The following is a 20,205-nucleotide window of genomic DNA, read 5'->3' on the forward strand; positions in this document are numbered from 1 at the left end:
GTCACTAGACTTCTTGGGGCTTCAGTTCCCTCATCTCCATTTGGCAATTTTAAAACATGGTCCCCAAATTCTTTGCCACTCCTCCCACTGACAGGTGTAAGTCTATGTGCCTTCCCCTGGAATCTCGGCTTTGTGACAGCTTGGCCAGTAGAATCTGGCACAAATTCTGCTATGTCAGTGTCCAGACCCAGGTCTTAAAAAAAAAAAAAGAAAGAAAAGAAAAACGATAAAGTTTCACTTTATGTCTCTCAGGATGCTCAGTCTTGGGACCCAACCACCATGCTGTGAGGAAACCCAACTAGCCCCTGGAGAAGCCCAACTGGACGGCCAGCACCAATTTGCCAGCCAGGTGAGTGAGCCGTCTTGGAAGTTCATCCTGCAGCTTCCCGTCAGATTGTGTCTGCTTGTCCCTCGTGGTGTTTATTGGTGTTTTCAGACACTGTGTTTTAGGCTGGGCTGTGGTGCAGCACCAGTCCGGAGAGCTCATATTCTCAGCCTTCCTCATGGAAGCGTTATGGCAATCTAATGAGACAGAGGGCATGAAAAGTGAAAACTCTTGGTAAACCCGAGAGAGTCAGGTCAGCTTTATTTTGTATTATTCCGAAGTAAACAGACAGCAGAGCCATGGTTCTCCCAGCCAAGTCAGCTTTGGCCCACGTTCAGGGGAGAGGAGACGGCTGCTGCAGGCAGCTACCAGAGAAGGCAGGCTGGAGGAGGAGAGGGCATGAAGAAAGAGCAACGCAGGACAGGATGCTGCAGTTTATCATCTCAGGGCTAAAGGTGACCCTGTGAGGCTGTCTGAGACCCTTCCTCCAGACAGATACATGAAGAATATCGATGTTATTATAAAGGTTCTATAAGGAAACAAATGTCAGTGTCTAGCAGTAAGTTTGAGTTATTCTGTATTCTCTGTTCAGGAAATTCTAAACCAGGTGCCTCTGGTTTCCTATTTGGCCCATACCTTTGGGTTATGGTGTCAGTTACATTAGGGAACAAAAGTAGAAAGTCTAAAGGGGAAATAATTCCGGGGCAGGAGCCAATCAAAGAGTCAGCCTGGTTCACTGGGCGCCTGCGTGCGAGACGGCATCCTTGGCCGTGGTGAGCCCGGCCCAGAGAGTGTTTCCAAAAGTCTCAATCACTGCAGAGGGCTGCTGTATTGCTGTCTTTTCAAAAATATCTTCCCCAGCGTTTTAATGTCTATTTCATAAACTGAGCAGAAATCTGATAGTCCAAGCCCCACTTGGATGATGGAAATGCATAACTTACTTTGTATATCAAGGTGCAAACACCACCAAAGAGATCTTTCTGAACTCAGTTCAATGCCTGGCCATTGCCCTTCAGGTTTTCTCCCTTGCAATTCAGAGCTAGACCTGAACTCGGTACAAAATGGCTTTTTACCTTTCTGCAACTCTGGATCTGCTGAAAAGCTGCAGAGGAGTGAGTTGCAGCTGAATATGTCCTGGGAACCAAAGACAGTGTAGGCACTGGTGCTCCTGCCGCCATGTGAGGACCGTGTAAGGTCAAGATGGAAGCAAACGAACTTATTTGCAAAACAGAAACAGACTCACGGACATAGAAAACAAACTTATGGTTACCAAAGGGGAAAGGCGGGGGATAAATTAGGAGGTTGGGATTAATATATACACACTACTATATATAAAATAGATAATCAATAAGGACCTACTGTATAGCACAGGGAACTCTACTCAATACTCTGTAATAATCTATATGGGAAAAGAATCTGAAAAAGAATGGATATATGTATATGTATAACTGAATCACTTTGCTGTACACCTGAAACTAACAACATTGTAAATCAACTATACTCCAATATAAATCAAAAATTAAATTTAAAAATGATAAATGCTGGAGAGGGTGTGGAGAAAAGGGAACCCTCTTGCACTGTTGGTGGGAATGTAAATTGATACAGCCACTATGGAGAACAGTATGGAGGTTCCTTAAAAAACTAAAAATAGAACTACCATATAACCCAGCAATCCCACTCCTGGGCATATACCCAGAGAAAACCATAATTCAAAAAGACACATGCACCCCAATGTTCATTGCAGCACTATTTACAATAGCCAGGACATGGAAGCAACCTAAAGTTCCATCAACAGAGGAATGGATAAAGAACATGTGGTACATATATACAATGGAATATTACTCAACCATAAAAAGGAATGAACTAGTGCCATTTGCAGAGACTTGGATAGACCTAGAAACTGTCATACAGAGTGAAGTAAGTCCTAAAGAGAAAAACAAATATCGTATAATATCACTTATATGTGGAATCTAGAAAAATGGTACAGATGAACCAGTTTGCAAAGCAGAAATAGAGACACAGATGTAGAGAACAAACGTATGGATACCAAGGGGGAAAGGAGCTGGGGGGTGAACTGGGAGATTGGGATTGACATATATACACTACTATGTCTAAAACAGATAACTAATGAGAACCTACTGTATAGCACAGGGAACTCTACTCAGTGCTCTGTGGTGACCTAAATGGGAAGGAAATCCAAAAAAGAGGGGATATATGTATACATATAGCTGATTCACTTTGCTGTACAGTAGAAACTAACACAGCAGTGTAAAGCAACTATACTCCAATTAAAAAAAAAAAAAAGACGGAAGCCAACTTGGTAAAGAGAGCTGAAAAATGAAGAGAAAATTGAGTCCTGAGGACACTGTCTGAGGTTCATGCCCAGCCACGCCTGAAGCCAGTCCTACCCCTGTGCAATGCAGCCTACATGAATCAATACGTTCTGGTTTTGCTGAAGACGATTTGAGCTGGCTCTCCTGTCACTTGCAATCAAGAGTCCTAACCAATCAACACACACAAAGAAAATTTTCTGAGGTGCCTGAGGCAAGAAAAGCACATGGCGAACGGTTCACTCTGCTCAAATATTATAAGGACGCCCATCCCAGTGGGAGCTTTTATTTTCCCTTCTGGCCACCTTCTCTGGGCCAGAAAAGGGCACTGGCAGGGGACCCCTGGGCTTCCACATTATTTTCCATCTCAGTGCTGGGCCTCACGCTCCTCGCATCACATCAACTCACCTGCTCTCATTCTCTCTCTCTCTCTCTCTCTCTCTCTCTCTCTCTCTCTCTCTCTCCAGTTAGTTTGGACCACAGCAATGCATGCTAGTGAAGGAGTCTGAGTGTGTCAAGTAATACGATACAAGGAATTAAAGTTTTAGAAAATGTACAGCTACCTTCAAGCTAGCCCACAAAACCCAGTGAGGCAGCAAAGGGCACAAGCTGTCTCCAGGTGGGTCCACTTTCACCCTAAGCACCAGGCCCCCAAAGCAGGGGAGGAAGAGTCACCCCACCACCCTCTCCGGAAGCTCCGTGACTACAACAACCTCGCTCTCCATATTTTCTGGAACTGTTTCATTTAAAAATATTCTATCCCGTGACCAAAGCATGTATCCTGATCTAGGGTTCTGAAAGCATGACTACTGCTCACAAAGCGGCAGCCAAGCTAGTCTGGGTTCTCAGGAAACGCAGCCCCCATGGCAGAGGGTAGGCGCTGCCCAGATGTCACTCAGGGCCTGTCCGTGCTGTCGCTGTCCTTTCCAACACCAGGGACGGTGGGAGCCGAGCCGGCAGCTTCCAGCTCTTAGAGCCCCGAGAACAGACAGCCCCGCGCAGAGGAAGAAAGCATTCTTGGTCCCCTTGCACCTTGATCACCAAAGTGTGGTCCTCAGATGATTTATAAATGCCACACAAACACTTTTTATTTCAATTATCCTAATTTAAGGGTGCTTTAGAAAAAGACATAACTGGTAAGTAATTTCACGGCTATGATTGCCTGAGAGGAGGCCAAAACACTTACAAAGTGAGTCAAGCTAAAATATAAAATAAATAATAACTCAGTGATCTATTGACAAAATATGACAAAAATTATAAAGGTGGCAGAGAAAGGAAGGACATTTAGGAAACTCTGCCCTTGGTTCTCGCTCTAATGTCTTCAAAGGGGTCTGCTTCTCTGGGCCACGTTTCTTCAAAGTATTTCGTTTTGTTTTCCTTGCCTTCAACTCTCACCCACCCCCCGCTGAGCCCAGAAATGTCACATTTGGCTATGTAAAAACAGTGAACAAGCAGTTGGACTTACAAGGACCTCTCAACTATGCTGAAAGAAAAATGAGTTACATGATTAAACGTGCCCCGGTGGTTAGGTGATTCTAATACACACTTCACAGGCAGACTTCACGCTGGGGCACATAATAAAAGTTTCATCCGCTCACAACTTTATTTTGACTTTGGTTCAACACTTTTCTAGCTTCTACTTAAAGAGGAGAGCAGTGTTGGGCGCAGTAGTGGGAGAGGAGGAGCGGGGCGCCGGGCAGGGGACATGACACTCTCCGTGCTCGGGGAGGTCCGTGTGCACGAGAGGAAGGATGGCAAAGCCACACAACCTGTTTTATCTGCAATTTTCTAGCCTAGTGTGGTCACCTTCCTGTTGTCTTGCAGGACAATATACTCTATGAACCATATGTCTGCATCTCTATATCTACGCATATCACAAAGCCAGGCAAAAGAGCCACTCAGCCCATAGAAGTAAATTTTAGGAAAAAAAAAATAGACTCGGAGTCTTAGAACTAGTTGTTAACCCTGAAGGATGCACCAGAAGTAAAGCCACGATCCTGGATTTCAGAGTCAGAAAAGCCACGATCCTGGATTTCAGAGTCAGAAAACCTGGAGTCAAATCTTGACTGTCTCTCTTATGGGCTACATGATGCTAGATGAGTCATTTCTTACATCTTTAGCCCCAGTTTCCTCATTTTAAAAAGTAGATTACCACCCCAATCTCTCCGGGTCCTTGTGACAGTTCAGATGGATTATTTCACGGAGAGCAGTTGGCTCACAGTTGACAAATACTGACTGTTCATTCCCTAGTTCCTCGCCTTCACTCTTTCCAATGCGAAGCCCGCAGGGGGAAGGAGAGTTTGCTGCCAGGAGGGGGCTGGCGGGACTCTTAGATGTGGATTTTGCAGGCAGAAAGCTGCAGTTCTACTCTCTCACCCCTGCGCCTCCAGGCCTCAACACAGGAAAGCTTTGCTGCACTCTCAGGGAAACCAGCTCCTTTCACACCACCTGGCTTTGGGGAGCAGACCTCACGGAGGAGACAGGTCAGGCAAGGGCAGAGAACGCTGGGCGAAGACAGGCCGCCAAGGCTGTGCTTCACAGCCGGCTCTGCCCAGGGCCTCTCCTTTGCCAGAGGCTACGTTTTGGATGTTCCCTCTTCCGGACGCTCTCTCCCACACTCAGGCCCGTCTGGCAATCCCACTCCAAGTGATGGGCTTGACTGTTGGCGGGCCACACAGCGTGGATGCCATCCAAGACTCCGTGCAGTTTGGTTCGATGGTCTGTCACAGCCATGAAGCAGGGCATCTGATTCAACCAGAAAAAGGAGACATTTATATGCTTTGTCTCTTTTATTACTATTAGAAAACGAATGAAATGCTGCTACCAAAAAATGGAGCAGAAAATTGAAAAGTTCCTGACGTCACCCCTTGGAGATAACCACTGTAAGTGAATCTCATCTGTAAGCATCTCAACTCTCCCTTGTTAAAAACTAAATTACTATCACTCTGATTTCTCATTAAACCGTTTTCTTTCAATATAACAAGACACCTGGCAAGTGATTTCTATAAGGAACATTCCAAGACAATGCAAAGCAATAGGTTCTGGAGGTGAAGGTGGTGTCTTTCTGGAGGGCGGCGCTGGGCTACATCCACACGTGTCCCAGGTCCAGGTGTGCCCTTCAGAGGCCGTTGCTGGTGAGGGGCATTGCATACTGTCAGAAGCCAAACAGCTTTCCCTTTCTTGGACCCAAAAACTCAGCAGAGAGGAGGAATGGGGTTTGTGGCATGCACATTTCTGCAGTCACTGGAGGACAGGCAAAGGCAGGTACAGAAATGAACTAAAGAGGCATCTCTCCACTGCCTCACATTAATACACTCTGGGCATTTTTCCCCAATGGCAAGGCATCTCAAAGGCAGTCCATTCTGTGAGCCTCTGCATTCTGAAAGGGGATGGATTGGGGTTCATAATGACTCCATATTGCCATGAATTAAAGTAATATTCAATTAGTACTTTGTGCATTTAAATGACTTCTTTATGATGCATAGTTGATAAAGTTTTGTGTACACAGCTTTGCTGAGTCACTTTAAAAGTTTCAAGGCCTCAGATGACAACTAAGCTTTCTCCTGGCACTTGGTGTCCTGCCACCTGCTCTTTCGGGGCCTGTTCCACCCAAGGGATAGTAATTCTGGTAGCTCCCAGGTTTGTGACTTTCAAAGCAAAAATGGTTGCCTCACAGCTGCTGAAAAGCCAGGGCAAGTCCTTGTATTTCCGCTGCCAACTCAGGAGGGAAAGACAGTCAACAGCAGGTGTGGAAAGCCGACCTCGTCCTCCAGGAGCTAACGGAGCAGAAAGGCGCGGCTGGCTGAAGTGCCACCGCAGCAGGGGTGAGGGGAGGGCTCCCCCCACGGCCTGTGCCTCCCCCTACAGTTTCAGGGAGAAGTGAACACCTGGATGGTCTAACTTCCTGTTGGGAAATCTCGTTGGCTGCCTTCATCCGTCCCAAGTCTGCAGCACAGGCAGGCTGAGCAGACAGAAAAATTGAGCCTGGGGGAAGTTCATCTTTGAGGGCTGTGTTAGTTTGCTAGGGCTGCCATTAAAACGTACTGCAGGTGAGGTGTTAAACAACAGAAACTTATTTCCTCATGATTCTGGAGGTTAGAAGTCTGAGATCAAGATGTCAGCAGGGTTGGTTTCTTCTGAGGCCTCTCGCTTTCACTTGTAAATGGCCATCTTCCCCTGTGTCTTCACGTGGTCTTCCCACTCTAAGTCTGCATCCTAATCTTTTTATAAGGCCACTAGTCATTTTGAATTAGGGCCCACCTCATGACCTCATTTTATCTTAATAACCTCTTCAAAGACCCTGTCTCCAAATACAGTCACATTCAGGGGTCCTGGGGGTTATGATTTCAATGTATGAATTTGGGGAGAACGAAACTCAGCCCATAACAAGAGCCCTCTCTCCCCAGTGGCGTGATTTCCTCTTACTCTGTGTACACCTCACTTGAGCTTCTTTCTGTGCTTTGTCCAGAATCCAAACAACAATTGGATGCTGTTGGGATTGACAAAGAGAGCTGAAGGAAAAGCATGACATTAGCTGGGCCAGTATGATCCCCTCTCTCTCAGGAATATAAACAGGAAATCTGGAGAGAGGCTACCCATTGGTCATGCAAGGAGAGAGAAGACACAGGAACAGGAGTTGGTGAACCACATAGATCGAAGATCGTTTCTAACCCTGTTGCTGGAGGCCTTTGAGCTACTGTGGACCCAGGAATACCTCCCAGATCCAGTCACCTGAGTGAAACCCACCCTGGGGTTTGGGTTCTGAGGTTTCTGAACAATTACACATGGATCCAGATAATAAAACCCCTTGTTTGAGCCAATCCTGCTATGTATCTACCTCTTGCAATGGAAACAAAAGATACCTCCAGGGCAGTATCGATATAATATAAAACACATATGTAATTTTTAATTATCTAGTAGCCATATTAAAAAAAATTAAAAAGAAGCCAGTAAAATTAATTTTTATAAATATTTTATCTAACCCAATAAATCCAAAATATTACCATTTCAACATGTAAGCAATATAAAAATGTTTAATGAGAATATATATGTGTGTATATATATATATATATATATATATATATATATTATATATACACATAGAGACATACACACACACATTGGACTGTGCAATTCTAAGGGACAATCCCAGTCAGGGCCTCCAGTCCCACCAAGTACATAGGTAAAGCCATTATCTGGATTGTTCAGGTCCTAAGCTCAGCTTTTTCTTTATTGTCTCAATTGAGTGATTCTGTTTCTCTAGAATCCCATCCAGAATGGAGCATAAGGATGTATTTACCTAGGAGCTTATGGAGCACACTTGCTTTTAGATTTGGAAACAAGGGAAAGACTGAGATGATTTGCCAGCCTGGGATAAAGTGCCAGGGATTCAGCATCATGTGAATTTACCCGGCTTGCACCGTGGAGGTAGGGCAACCCTGGAAGCATAAAAGAGTGTCCACGTTTGTCTGTTAAGGCAGCCATGGCAGAGTGGACACTGTTATCCCCCTGCCCCTTACAAATGTAACATAGTTACAGATACAACAGTTCATGCACTGATAACAAAGAAGCAGCAATATGTTTGCTTTATGGTAGCCTAGTGTAATCGATGTGATTGCTTCATAGTAGCCTAGCCTATACACTAATGAGTGAATCATTATAAAATTTTTATAGCATAAGCTGAGAGGTGATGTAACTTATTAGAGGTCACTCACTAGTGGGTAGTAAGAGCCAAGACTCAAACTGGGGTCCCTTTTATTCCCAAAGTGGTGCTTTTCACGGTACCCAAGGTTCCAGAGACTTGGGTTTAAAAATAACTGTTTTAGAAAATAAAATCTAAGGTAAGCTGGGAAGTGTTGTTGTTATTGTTGTAGCAGATTATTCAGGTCCCAACCTCAAGCACTTTGCACATGAACCTACCCACCGCCATTGAGCAAGTGACCCCAGCACTGGGAGAAACTCTTGAATCATTCACCCTCCCGCTCTGCTGAGAAGCCTGGGGTCAGGCCATCCTGGACCTTGCTGGCCAGGGTGTTGAATGGGAAGCAAAAGCCATTCTCCCTGATGGGTGGAGTCAGATGAATAAGATGATGTCTGTTAAGCAGGCAGAGCGTCTTGGAATAATGGCGCGCTCCCAAGCTTCGTTACAGACTGGGATCTGCCCCAGCCCAGGCCTCCTGATCCCTGAAATGTATTAAAAGACTCACCTGTGTGGGTCTGAGTTTAATTATACTCATCTGGCAAGGGATTTGGGGAGCTTTAATTTAAGGCTGGTGTTGAATGCTTTTAAATTATTTAAAATTTTCTGAGGCACCCAGGTGCAACACACATCTTTTATAAATTACCGAGCAAATGCTGGGGTGGCTGGATGCACAGAAGGGCCAAGGATCAGAACAGATCCCCAAAGGATGACATATATTTCTGGCAGCGAGGAAGAGCTTAACGCACACCTCTCATTATTGTTAATGGGAGTGGGGTGTTCAGCTCACTCTCCGGATGCCACAGAATGCAAATTTAGCTCTTGGAATTCAGTTCCTCACTGCTCCCTGCCCGCCTGGTAGCACTGAGCCCTGGTGAAATGTGTGTCAAGTTCTTCAAAACAATTATTGCTGCTAGAGGAAAAATGATCAGTGAAGTACTCCGAAGTTAACACCTCCTCAGAGCTGGAAATGGAAATGGAAATGAATTCTGGAAATGTTTGCATTCTGTTTAAAATGAATCTGCAGACATCTCGGTGGCTGTGTGCAAAACGGGAGAAGGGATTTTAACAGATGATAATGAGCTTAGGAAGGAGCTTGCAAGGTCTAGAGGCCAGAGTAACAGGCTGGGGGTCACACTCCGAGATTTTGCCATGGCTCTGCTGCGTGACCTTGGGTGAGCTACTTAACCTCTCTGGTCTCCTTTTAGGAGTCTAACTCACAAAGATGTTCAGAACAATAATTTATGTTAGAATCTAAATAATGATGCAAATTACTGGTAAGAGTGGTTGGAAGTCTCATCAGGTAGGATTGAAATCCCTCCAAATGACCAGAGCGTCAAGGCATCTGAATGAACACTCCTGTGCAAAGGTAAGTTCCTTTCACTCCTGGGACCACTGTGGCCCAGATCTTATTGGTTCTTGGACAGAGAGATGATTTGGGGGAAGAGCCCAAGGATGGGATGGGAGACCCCTCTACCAAGGAGATTCCACTTACACTTAGAACTGGAACCAGAAAATTCTGACACAGACCCCAAGGCATGGACAGGATGTTAATATGGGACTCTTTATGTCTCAGTTTTGATTAAGGCCCCAGAGGCAGAGAGGTACCAGTGAACACTAAGAGCCAAGGAAGCCCCAATCTAAAGTGGGGTGCTCGACCATTATGAGGCCATTGCGAAGATTTGTCCACTAGCCGTCATCTGCCTGGAGGACCTGATAGGGCTGAAGTGAAGGAAGCTGCCAGACCTTCTTTGGAGAGAGGTGAGAGCGTGCTCTGAGTCTGCAGGTGCTCCGTCCTACACTGGGGTCGTGAGGAGGGATGAGGCTTCCCTCTTTTCTATTCAGCTGACATGGGCTTCAAAAGAATCACTTGGAGAGTCTGACCTGTGTCTCCTGGAGTACGTAGGGGACAGAGGCTGGGTCTGACTCACTTCTCAAGAAGTCCACAGGCAGAGGCTTGCTGAAGCAGCCTGGTGGCAGAGCAGAGAAGTATACTGAGGGCTCATTGCACATCTACAATGGCCATCTCCCCAGGATTAGATGTGGGACCCCAGGAAGGGACCTGGCTTAGCAAAATCTTAGACCTGGTCCATATGGGCCACCTGGAGGGTAATGGGACCCAACAGGGCCAGTGGACTGCAGGGGCTGAAGGAGAAAAGGTGAGGCCCATTGCAGTTGAAGGCTCCCAAGAATGTCCCCCACGAAACCCAACAGAATGGGCCCTGCTGGGAACCTGTCAAACCAGGAGGCAACAACATGGGTTACGGCGATGCCGGCCAAATATGAGTTTGCTACGCCCACCTCTCCTCCCTCACCCTCTCCAAGCCCTGGAGGAAGCCGAAGCAGCCTGGGGAAGTGAAGAGGAGGAGGAGGATGGAGGGAACAGCAAAGAATCCAACCAACCATTATCCCTCTCCCACTGTTCAAACCTAAGCTGGGAGGACAGAGTTTTCCTTTTTGAATTAAGTTTGAGGTTTTAATTATTACAGCAGACTGGGTATTTTAACTATGGAACTGAAATTATTCTTAAAAGTTAAAGTGACCGGAAGAATTTATTTATTTATTTTTTGACCGCACTGCATGGCTTGCGGGATCTTAGCTCCCCAACCAGGGATTGAACTCAGGGCCATGGCAGTGAAAGTGCAGATTCCTAACCACTGGGCCGCCAGGGAATTCCCAAGAATTTTTATTATGGATGGGTAAAAACTGGTCCACAGCATGGGTCTCAAGAGTCAAAAATGAGAAAGAGTAAAATTGTTCTCTACCTACACCCAACAGAGTTTGGGTCAGTCAATGTGCCAGTTACATATGCTTCAGGGATTGCCGTGCACTAGCAAGGATTAAGTTATCACCCTCTGGACAGGTCTGACTTGGTGAGAGCAGTCAGTCCACTCACCAGCCCAGCAGGACAGATGAGATGGCCAGGGACACAATGAAGCCACTACTCCCTGGAGCCAGAGCTTAGAAAGGTTTGGAGATGCATTGCCTCTTTCCAGTCCCTGAATGTTTAGTTGGTGTCCCAGAATAAACACATTTCCAAAAGTGCTTCACTGTCTCTACAGTGTATATTTGTGTCACAAATACTCTTAGATAAAAGGAATCTCATTTCATTTAATTGTATCAATTGTATACTAAAGCCCAGAGAGGTTAAGGCATTTGCTAAAGTCACTGTTCTTTTGGTTGCAAATGACAAAAACCAAGCCGGAAAGGAAGGAAGGAAGGAAGGAAGGAAGAAAGGAAGGAAGAAAAGAAGGAAGGGAGAATGGAAGGGAGGGAGGGAGGGAGGAGAAAAAGGCAAATACACGGAACGTTTATTAGCTCTTGTATCTGAAAACTCCAGGCATTATTTGTGCAGGTAAGGCTGTATCCAGGTGCTCAATTAACGTTATCCCAAATGTATGTTTCTCCATTTCTTGGCAATGCATTTGCTTTCCTGTGAGCAAAAATGTTCACCAGAAGCTCTAGCATTGTAGTCTATCAACTGGGCAATCCCAGAAAAAATGAGTAGTTCTAGTAAAAGTCACAGCTTGAATTTCATTGACCTGGTTTAAATTGCATGCCCAATGCTGAACTAATCACCATGAGTCTGAATGTTCTGGCCTTGCACATTCCTTGGGGCTGGGATATGGGATCAGTCCCAGGGAAAACATGATGTGTGAGTGAGAAAGAGCTGCTGTTACTTGAAGACAAGGACATGGGTGATGGGCAGGCAAAAACAACAGTTGTCCACTCTGGACAGAGAGCCAGTAAGTAAATGGCAAAGCAGGTATTAGAACTTACATGTTTTGATTCCTAAACCAGAGATTTTTGTAGGCCCAAAGAAATTTCATTGATGTGTCCCTCTTTTTATATTTTATTAACCAGTCTTAACAGGTAAATTTGGGGTCAATTTATCCTGCACTCCTCAGTAAAAGACCTGTTAAAAATCAACCCATGTAAACAATATCATTTCATATACAAGACGGCAAATGAGACCATTGGCCTCATTTTATTAGTATGTTCAAGAAAATAATTTGTGCTCTAATTTACTCTGACACTAGAGAAAGCTCTAATTTGATAAACTCCTGATTCAGGATTACCAAGTGCTGTTGCTTTCACATGAGTGAGACAAAATTTACAGTAAGCTGGTAATAGAGCCAAATGTATTCTTCAGTGCTCTCTGGAGTTCTGTCAGCCTATCACAATTAATTCCAAAAGTGAAGAGCTGAATATGGCTTGTGGAAGTGACAAAGTTGTTAATTTGTCAGACAAGATCAAGAGCATAAATAGGATATCTAATGTGAAGTCTGGGGGGTTTTCTTTTGTTTGTATTTACCTGTACATAAGAAAAGGAAGCTTTTCTTTTTTTCAGAGTAATGTCACCTAGATTTTTTTAAATCCTTATCCTTGCTACACAGAAGTTCAGAAGCTTCAATGAAATGAGTGGACTCTTGCTGGTGGTCGGCCAGTCACTAGTTCTAATCATGCTCTGCTTTACCTGAAGCACAGAAGCACGGAAATGGGAGGAAGGTGGGCAATGGAGTGGTGTTTCCATAATCTCTCAGTGACTCCCTGCTTCCTGGATATTCAGCTTGGGACTGGAAGTCCAGACCCTGCTCTGCCACAACCTGAGTTGAAATGGGAGGTAGCTGGGAGCTGGAGGGTCATACACCCTGAGTGTCTTCAAGGCCCTGAATGGGAGTTATGGTACCTGAAGCAGACAAACTGAAGGTGGTTTGTGTTGTTTCAGAGTGTGGCGATCAGTGGATATAATTTTCAGTGCATTTTAAAGAAATCACTGTGTGCACACAAAATTCCTGAAAAGATGGGCTTCCCTTGATTTCCCCAAGGAGAAGCCTGCCCCTTGGAGGGGCAAGTGACGTACGCATGGTCTGTCAATTACCAATTCGTACAAAAGTCTCGCCTAGGGCCAAGCGCTCAATGAAGACCACTGTAAAGCTTGATAAACTTCCATCTGTCCGCCCATCCATCTGTCCATCTATACATCCATCCATCTAACAAATATTCCCAAGTGCCCATGTGTGCCAGGCTGTGCACGTGAGACCCAGTCTCCAACATCTGGAAGCATCAAGCATCAGGGAAGGACACACTGAACAACAAATGGTTTCAAGGGTAATGAGTATGATAGGAGCGCAGAAGCAGGGGCCCAACCAGGCCTCCAGGTCCTACTTTCAGGAAAGTCTACTGCCCCGGGGGTGGGTCTCTAAGAGGGTCACAGCCAAAGTGTGACAACGGTAGGAAGGAGGAAGATGCCCGGACGCCTGGCACAGAAGGCAGGCTTTGTGCCGGCTCAGAGTGGAAACTCTGACTCGGGGCAGTGCGGGCTTTCAGATGGACTTCCTATCATTTATCTTCTTATCAAAAGGTTTAATCACTTCCCGCTCTCCTGACTGTATGTGAATAATGAGCTTATTCTATCCTTACCAATACAATGCACAATAGAAACAGTTCAGAGACTCTTCGGCCTTCTAAAATGAATGTTTTTATTGTATGCGCATCATTAAAACCACAGTAAAAGGCATGTTTTAAGAAGAAAAATAAATCTCAGGCATCCCATGCACGGTTATTGTGTATTGCCTGCTGTTCTTTGTGAAGATGAATTTTACGTGAAAATTAGTTGTCATGTCATTTCCCCCAAAAGCTGAATATATTCTGACATGTGAGGGGCCTGTGGCTTTCGGAGAAGAACACATGCTCTTTCAGGATTGTCCACTTCTCGGTCGAGAATGAGAAGGTGCTTAGAAAGTGAAAACTAATCATGGTGGGTTTTGTGCAGAGTTGGGTTGCTTAAGTCTTGTTCTGGAAACAGTTGAAAATCACATTGCACTCCTGGACGGCAAGGTCTATATCGTATACCTTGATGCCTCAGTTAGCTCACCCCCTAAACACAGCCCCTTTCTGTGAAGTCAGACGTAATAAATAGCCATAGCAGCGCGGAGCCAGAGCCACACCGAGAGACGGTGGCTGCCAGGACTCCCTTGGCTTGCCCTGTGCAGAACAGTCAAGTCTGCAAAGTGATTCTGGCTTCCCCAGACTCCTGTTTCTGTCCTTTCTCCCGGGTCAAAGTCAGGGCCCTCATCCTCTCTCCACCATCGAAAGGCACATTAGTCATTTCGTCCTGTGGAAGAATTCGTCACTGATACTGTCACTTCAGCTGTATTTAACCTTTTCTCTAGTTGTATAATCAAGGTGGATTTTAGGCACTTGCAAGTGGTGAAGAGGTATGAGGGAAGGGAACTGATGGGCCCTAAAAGAACCCAACAGCCTTGCGACTCAGAAGGTGGTCCCTGGACCAGCATCCCCTGCATCCCCTGGGAGCTTGTTAGGCCCCTGCAGCGGTCCTGCATCAGAATCTGCGTTGTGACAAGACCCCCAGGTGGTGCTGACGTTGCTAATCAGGGACCCCAGTTTGAGAACCACTACCCGAGAGCTAGTCAGGTAATCTACACACCCAGAGTATCCCCCAGGGTGTTTTCCAGTGGGGGTAGAAGAGGCAGTTAATGAGCTTTCATTTCCTTGCTGGCAGAGGTGACCAATTGGCAGGGCAACACACTTAGGGTGGAAAACTCACTTCCCATTCATCGCTACCAGCTGTCGCCCAGGTCCAGCCTCCCCTGTACCCCACCTCCCCTCCACCTCCCCTCACAGCTGCTCAGGCCCGCCCCTCTGCCTACACGATTTTCAGCCTAAGTTATCAGGCGCAAGGGAGCGGGATCCCCGTTAGTTATCACAGCATAATCACGGCAAATCCAAACCAGGTGATATAAAGTAGTATGGACTCGACAGTCTCATGTTATACACAAAATTGGAATTAATATGAATCCTCCAAAAAAAAAAAAATCCATCAAGAACTGCATAATTTCAAGACCAGCAGGGGTCCTTGGAAACAGTTTGTATTTTTCCCACATGCGTGGCCATAGAGATGCCTGCCATCCTCTTTCAGGATCTGTAATCTGTGAACCTTCTTATTGTTTATATATATCACAGAGTTTGTTAGTATCTTGGTGACTATTTTGCTAATATTAATCGCTATTGATATAATTTATTGTCTTTTAAAAATCTATTATAGCAGAATCACCTCAAAGACCCCTGAATGGGGATGCTGGTGCTAAGGCTGATAAAAGGGGCCCCCAAATCAAAATCTTGGCAAGAGAAGTTAGATGTGGTAAAATGCCAGGATGAAACCCGTCCACACGCTCTGACGTGCTGTTAATGTGGGAAGAGGCTCCGCCAGATATTAAAGATAATGCTGGGAGAAAGAGCAGCTTTAAAGCAAAAGGACAACATAGTAATTACAGATTTCTGCTCTCCTGGAACACGTCCCCCTGACTTTACATTTGCTGCTATGGGAAAAGTTGTCTTGAATTATGCAAGATCTTCATAAAAGCATCCGTTGCATAAAATGTGACCATGACATATATGAGAATATTTGACTCCTTAGGTCACCAAAGCCAAAAATGTATCCTGATGTGTCCAGCGTGATTTTTCCCCTTGGTTCTGGAACCCATCCCCTCTGCCAGGAGAGGCCTCAGAGTCTCCATCTGTCCCCTGGGACCCCACACACCATATTGCATGCAATAGACACCCAATAACATGCTAATTATGCCATTACCAACAAGAGACCTGGTTTGTAATTCATTCTCTGTTGTTTTTTTTAAATCCAGGCTAATATTTTTTGAGCTCTGGCTTTGAGTAGGATTCCTGTCTGCTCTGCTGGATGGGTGTTTTACTGGTGTCTCAGTTTCCTGTCTTTGCAAAGAGATTTGCCCTCAGCCTGACAGTCATTGCTTGGAGGGAGCTGTGCGAAGGACACAGACGGTGCCCCTCAGAAGCAAGGAGGGCAGGGGCCTCGGCTGGGTCTCTAGCAGCGGGAAAGGGTTTGCAAGTCCATCCACACTCCTGAGCCCGCTCTTGCTCCGGGGCGAGGGGGCCATCACAGATGGACACAGCCATCACATTCTTTTCCCCTCTGCAAGACCTATGCCCTATAACTCCAGGAGTGGGATACATAGGGCTGTATCTCAGGGGAGAGGGTGGGGTTTGTCCTGGGGTCCCTCTAGGAAGTGGCAAGTTGAAACTGTGAGTGATGAGCTCTGAGTATTAAGAAGTAACAACGGATGGAGGCTGAAGGTGGGAGATACTGACCCTCAGGGGTCAAGAGGAGGAGGAGGAGGGGAAGATGATCTGGGAGGTAGAGTGACAGCAGCCCAAATGGGACAGTCTTTTTGCCTGCTCTTGCGCAATTTCCTCCTTGGTCCCCACCCCAAATGGAGGGTCACAGAGGCCAACAGAGACGTGTTGAGTTGAACCACATGAAACTGCCATCTTTAGGTAAAAAATGGTTGACCGTTGGCAATTCCATATAGTTTAACTTACAATTACCTGATGGAAAGGCTTGAGAGGGAGGATACGGGAGCCTCTGAAATTTGCCTGTGGTAGGAGTTGGCATACAGAGGGTGGTGGAGAGTGAGGCCGAGCTGCAGGGGAGACCTCTGTCTGTCCCCTGCTGTGGGGAGGAAGCATAGAGGCAGGAGTGGACTTCAGAAGTGACCCTGTCCCTCTGAGTGGTCAGGGGGGATTATTCCTTTGAGTGGCCTCCATATCACCATTGTCCTCATCACCCTGGCTTGTAATAATTTGTTTTCAGGTGTCTCCAGAGGGCAGGGATCGTGTCAGTCTCCTGTGCATTCCTAGCGCCTCGCATGGGTGCCTGACACCCAGTGGAGGCTCCAGTAAAGGGTGACTGAATTAAAGCAGAAGCCTACTGAATAATACAGCATCCCTCTGGAGAACTAGTAGCTGGGAATCTTATAGAGAAAGGAACAGGATATGATATATCCTAAAAGTACTGGATGACAAAATATGTTGTTTTCATGGAACATCTCCCAGGACTGATGCTTCCTAGAATGTACTCTGGTCATTCAGACAGGAGTTGGGCTGAAATATATCTATGCACACTTATGAACAAGAAATTAATAGTGTAAACTAGATTTCAAGGTAGAAATAGTAAAATACTTAGGAGGAAAAAAAAAAAAAAAGTCTCCAAAGACCTGAAAAGTATTTCAGAAGCACCAAGTACATATAAATAATTGATATAATATTAATCATAATTCAATTATGCATTAAAATAGGTTCCCTAAAGATATCGATGATGCAAGACTAGATTAGCCTAGCTGGAGATATATACTTGAAAGTAATATGACTAAAAGGCTTCAACTACATTCTAACTTTTCAATAATTCAAACTACTTCTACCATTTTCTTCCATACTTAAAATATTTTAATCTATTCATTCCATTCACTAATTCATTTGAAAATCTGTGAAAGATATTGTGCTTGGTATCATGGGGCTACAAAGACGAATCAGGAAGGGAATTTGCCTCCAAGGAGACTTCTATAAGAGGTGCTAAGCCAGGTAGATGAGATTAAATGAATATTCTTCAAAGGAGAAAGTGATAAGTGGTATATGAAAGACAAAGACAAGTGCTAGGGGCTTCTGAGGGAGGGAGGGTGCTTCCAGCTGCCAGATGAGAGATGTCTTTGTCCAGGGAATTCTATCTGGGGAGGAGGGCTGTTGGTGAGGAAGGGCATAGTTGGCAGGAGGAAAGAACATCCTCTACTGGGCACCCTGGGTCATGTTGAGACACTTGAGCGTGTGTGTACCGTCCAGCAGCCGAGATCTGGGATTGGCTCTGTAAGTGATAAGGAACCACAAAGTGTGGGACCAGAGGAGTGACAGTGGGTGTGTCAGAGGGAGAACTGACAGCTGCAAACCCATTGAACAAGAGGTTGTAAGAGGCCTCAATGGAGAGTTGCGAGTTAAAAGAAATAATCTGTATGTTGAAAATGTGAAATCCTCAGCTTGGCTCTGTCTGCCCCGGTATTAACATGTTCCACATCCATACGTGAGAGTAACCAAGGAGATTCTGGCAAGTGCACCAAGCGATTTGCCAGGGGAATGAGAACGGAAAGTGCCCTTTGGATTCAAGCTATTTAAAACAGCATAGGAACAAAATTAATGAGCTGGGTCATTTCAGTGTAAGGACACTGGGAAATGTCCTGGCCGTGTTATGTCAGCCTCACACTGGGCCATCGTTAATGGAAACTGGCTCTAAAGAGATGCCACCACGTGAGTGGTATGTGAGTTAGTGAAAAACAAAACACGATGCACTGGCTTTCCATAGGCTGTAGCCAGTATTTCCACCACGACTGAGCACCTGCCATTATGCATTCTCATTCAATTTTCCTAACAACCCCAGGCAGTGTGTTATTCCCACTTAATACATTTTCTAAGGAAACTTAGGCTCAGAATGGTCCCCAAAACTAAAAGAGGCAAATGTGCAAGCCAGTAGCAGGGCCTCAATTTGAATCCAGGTCTTTTTGACCCCAAACCCAGGGTTCCACAGAAGTCACACTTTTGTTTAATAAACACCAACTCCCCACCTTCTCAGAATCTTGGGTCCCTTCTCTGTAAATCAGGGAGTGAGGCTGGGGCAGAGGTAAGTCTGCTCACTTCACAGGGCTATTCTGAAGCTCAAATGAGAAAGTACCTTTTCACCTCTGAAGGGAGGACTTTATTAACGGGCGTGCTCTGATTAAGAGATAAGGAAGCTGCACAAAACATAGGCTCTTCCCCCAAAAGCAGACTTGGCACCGCTGGGCCATGACGGGAGGAATACATCTTTAAGGGGGAGGCAGAAGGAAGTGGCCTTGAAAGAAGCAGGAGGAGTAAAGGACAAACTCCTCAACCTCTCCAGTTTTGTCCAAGGCCATCTCTGGGGCTCACAGGACTCCAAAAACAAGGGTTTGGCCAGTGGCACCCCTCTCACACTGCCACCCTCACTGGCCTGGCCCCAGGCCTCTGGCCAGGTGCTGGGGCTGACGGACAGCTCAGAGCCAAGGCCACCACCGGCCACCCTGCCGAGAAACGTGGTCTGGGTCCATGAGGTTGTCCTGCCAGTGAGAGAGAAACACATCCAGACGGATGAAGAACAGAGAAGGAAGCCTTCCTTTCTCCACTAGCTGAGGAACTCCATGGCTCCCCACAGTCTGCACAATAAATCAGTCCCAACGCACCAGCTTCGAGGCCATGAGGGGCCCCTGTTGTCATAGGCCAAACTCAGAGTCAGTGCTGCAGGATTTACTTTCTGGTTCACAAATCCTGGTTGATCAGAGCACGTCCTCCCAGCTTTGCTGAATCGTCTCTAGCAACAGCTGTGCACAAAGCCACAGCCATGGGTCTCCACACCAAGAGTCTAGGGCTGGCGGAGAAGGTACTACATACCTAGCAAACCACACGTTTTTGGTTTGACTTCCCCTTGCAAAGAAATACTGGGGGGACTTCCCTGGTGGCACAGCGGTTAAGACTCCGCACTCCCAATGCAGGGGTCCTGGGTTCGATCCCTGGTCAGGGAACTAGATCCCACATGCATGCCGCAACTAAGAGTTCACATGCCACAACTAAGGAGCCGGCGAGCCACAACTAAGGAGCCTGCATGCCACAACTAAGACCCAGCACAACCAAATAAATAGATAAATAAATAAATAAATAAATAAATAAATATTATTTAAAAAAAAAAAAAAAGAAAAGAAATACTGGGAAAAGGGAGGGAGGGGTTCTACCTAAATTTTCCAGAAAATGGTCTCTGCCCTCTGCTCAGCTTGGGGGTGGAGAGTCGCTCTCCGGGGCTTTGGGCTTCCTCCACTAAAAGCTCTAACCAGACATTTTTCCTGGGCTTGACTCCCAGCAGGGCTCTGGCTGGGTGTTAGCGGGTCTGTGAACTTCCTGAAATTGTCTGTGATGTGTCTGTGTTGTACGTGTACATGGCAGTGAGGACCCCTGCTGTTCCCTTA

General features: G+C 45.9%; 1 protein-coding gene across 1 annotated transcript in view; it reads right to left on the reverse strand.

Annotated features, from left to right (window-relative positions):
* Positions 1-345: 345 nt before the first annotated feature.
* COMMD10 (COMM domain containing 10) overlaps positions 346-20,205 on the reverse strand; it is a 264,005-nt gene continuing 244,145 nt past the window's right edge. Inside the window, exon 7 of the mRNA XM_082455814.1 lies at positions 346-522. Within this exon, the coding sequence (XP_082311940.1) occupies positions 502-522 (21 nt within the window). The 3' untranslated portion in view covers positions 346-501. The remainder of the gene's footprint in view (positions 523-20,205) is intronic.

Source organism: Balaenoptera physalus (assembly GCF_965194825.1).
Source record: "Balaenoptera physalus genome assembly, chromosome: 3".
NCBI classification, from domain to species: Eukaryota; Metazoa; Chordata; class Mammalia; order Artiodactyla; family Balaenopteridae; genus Balaenoptera; species Balaenoptera physalus.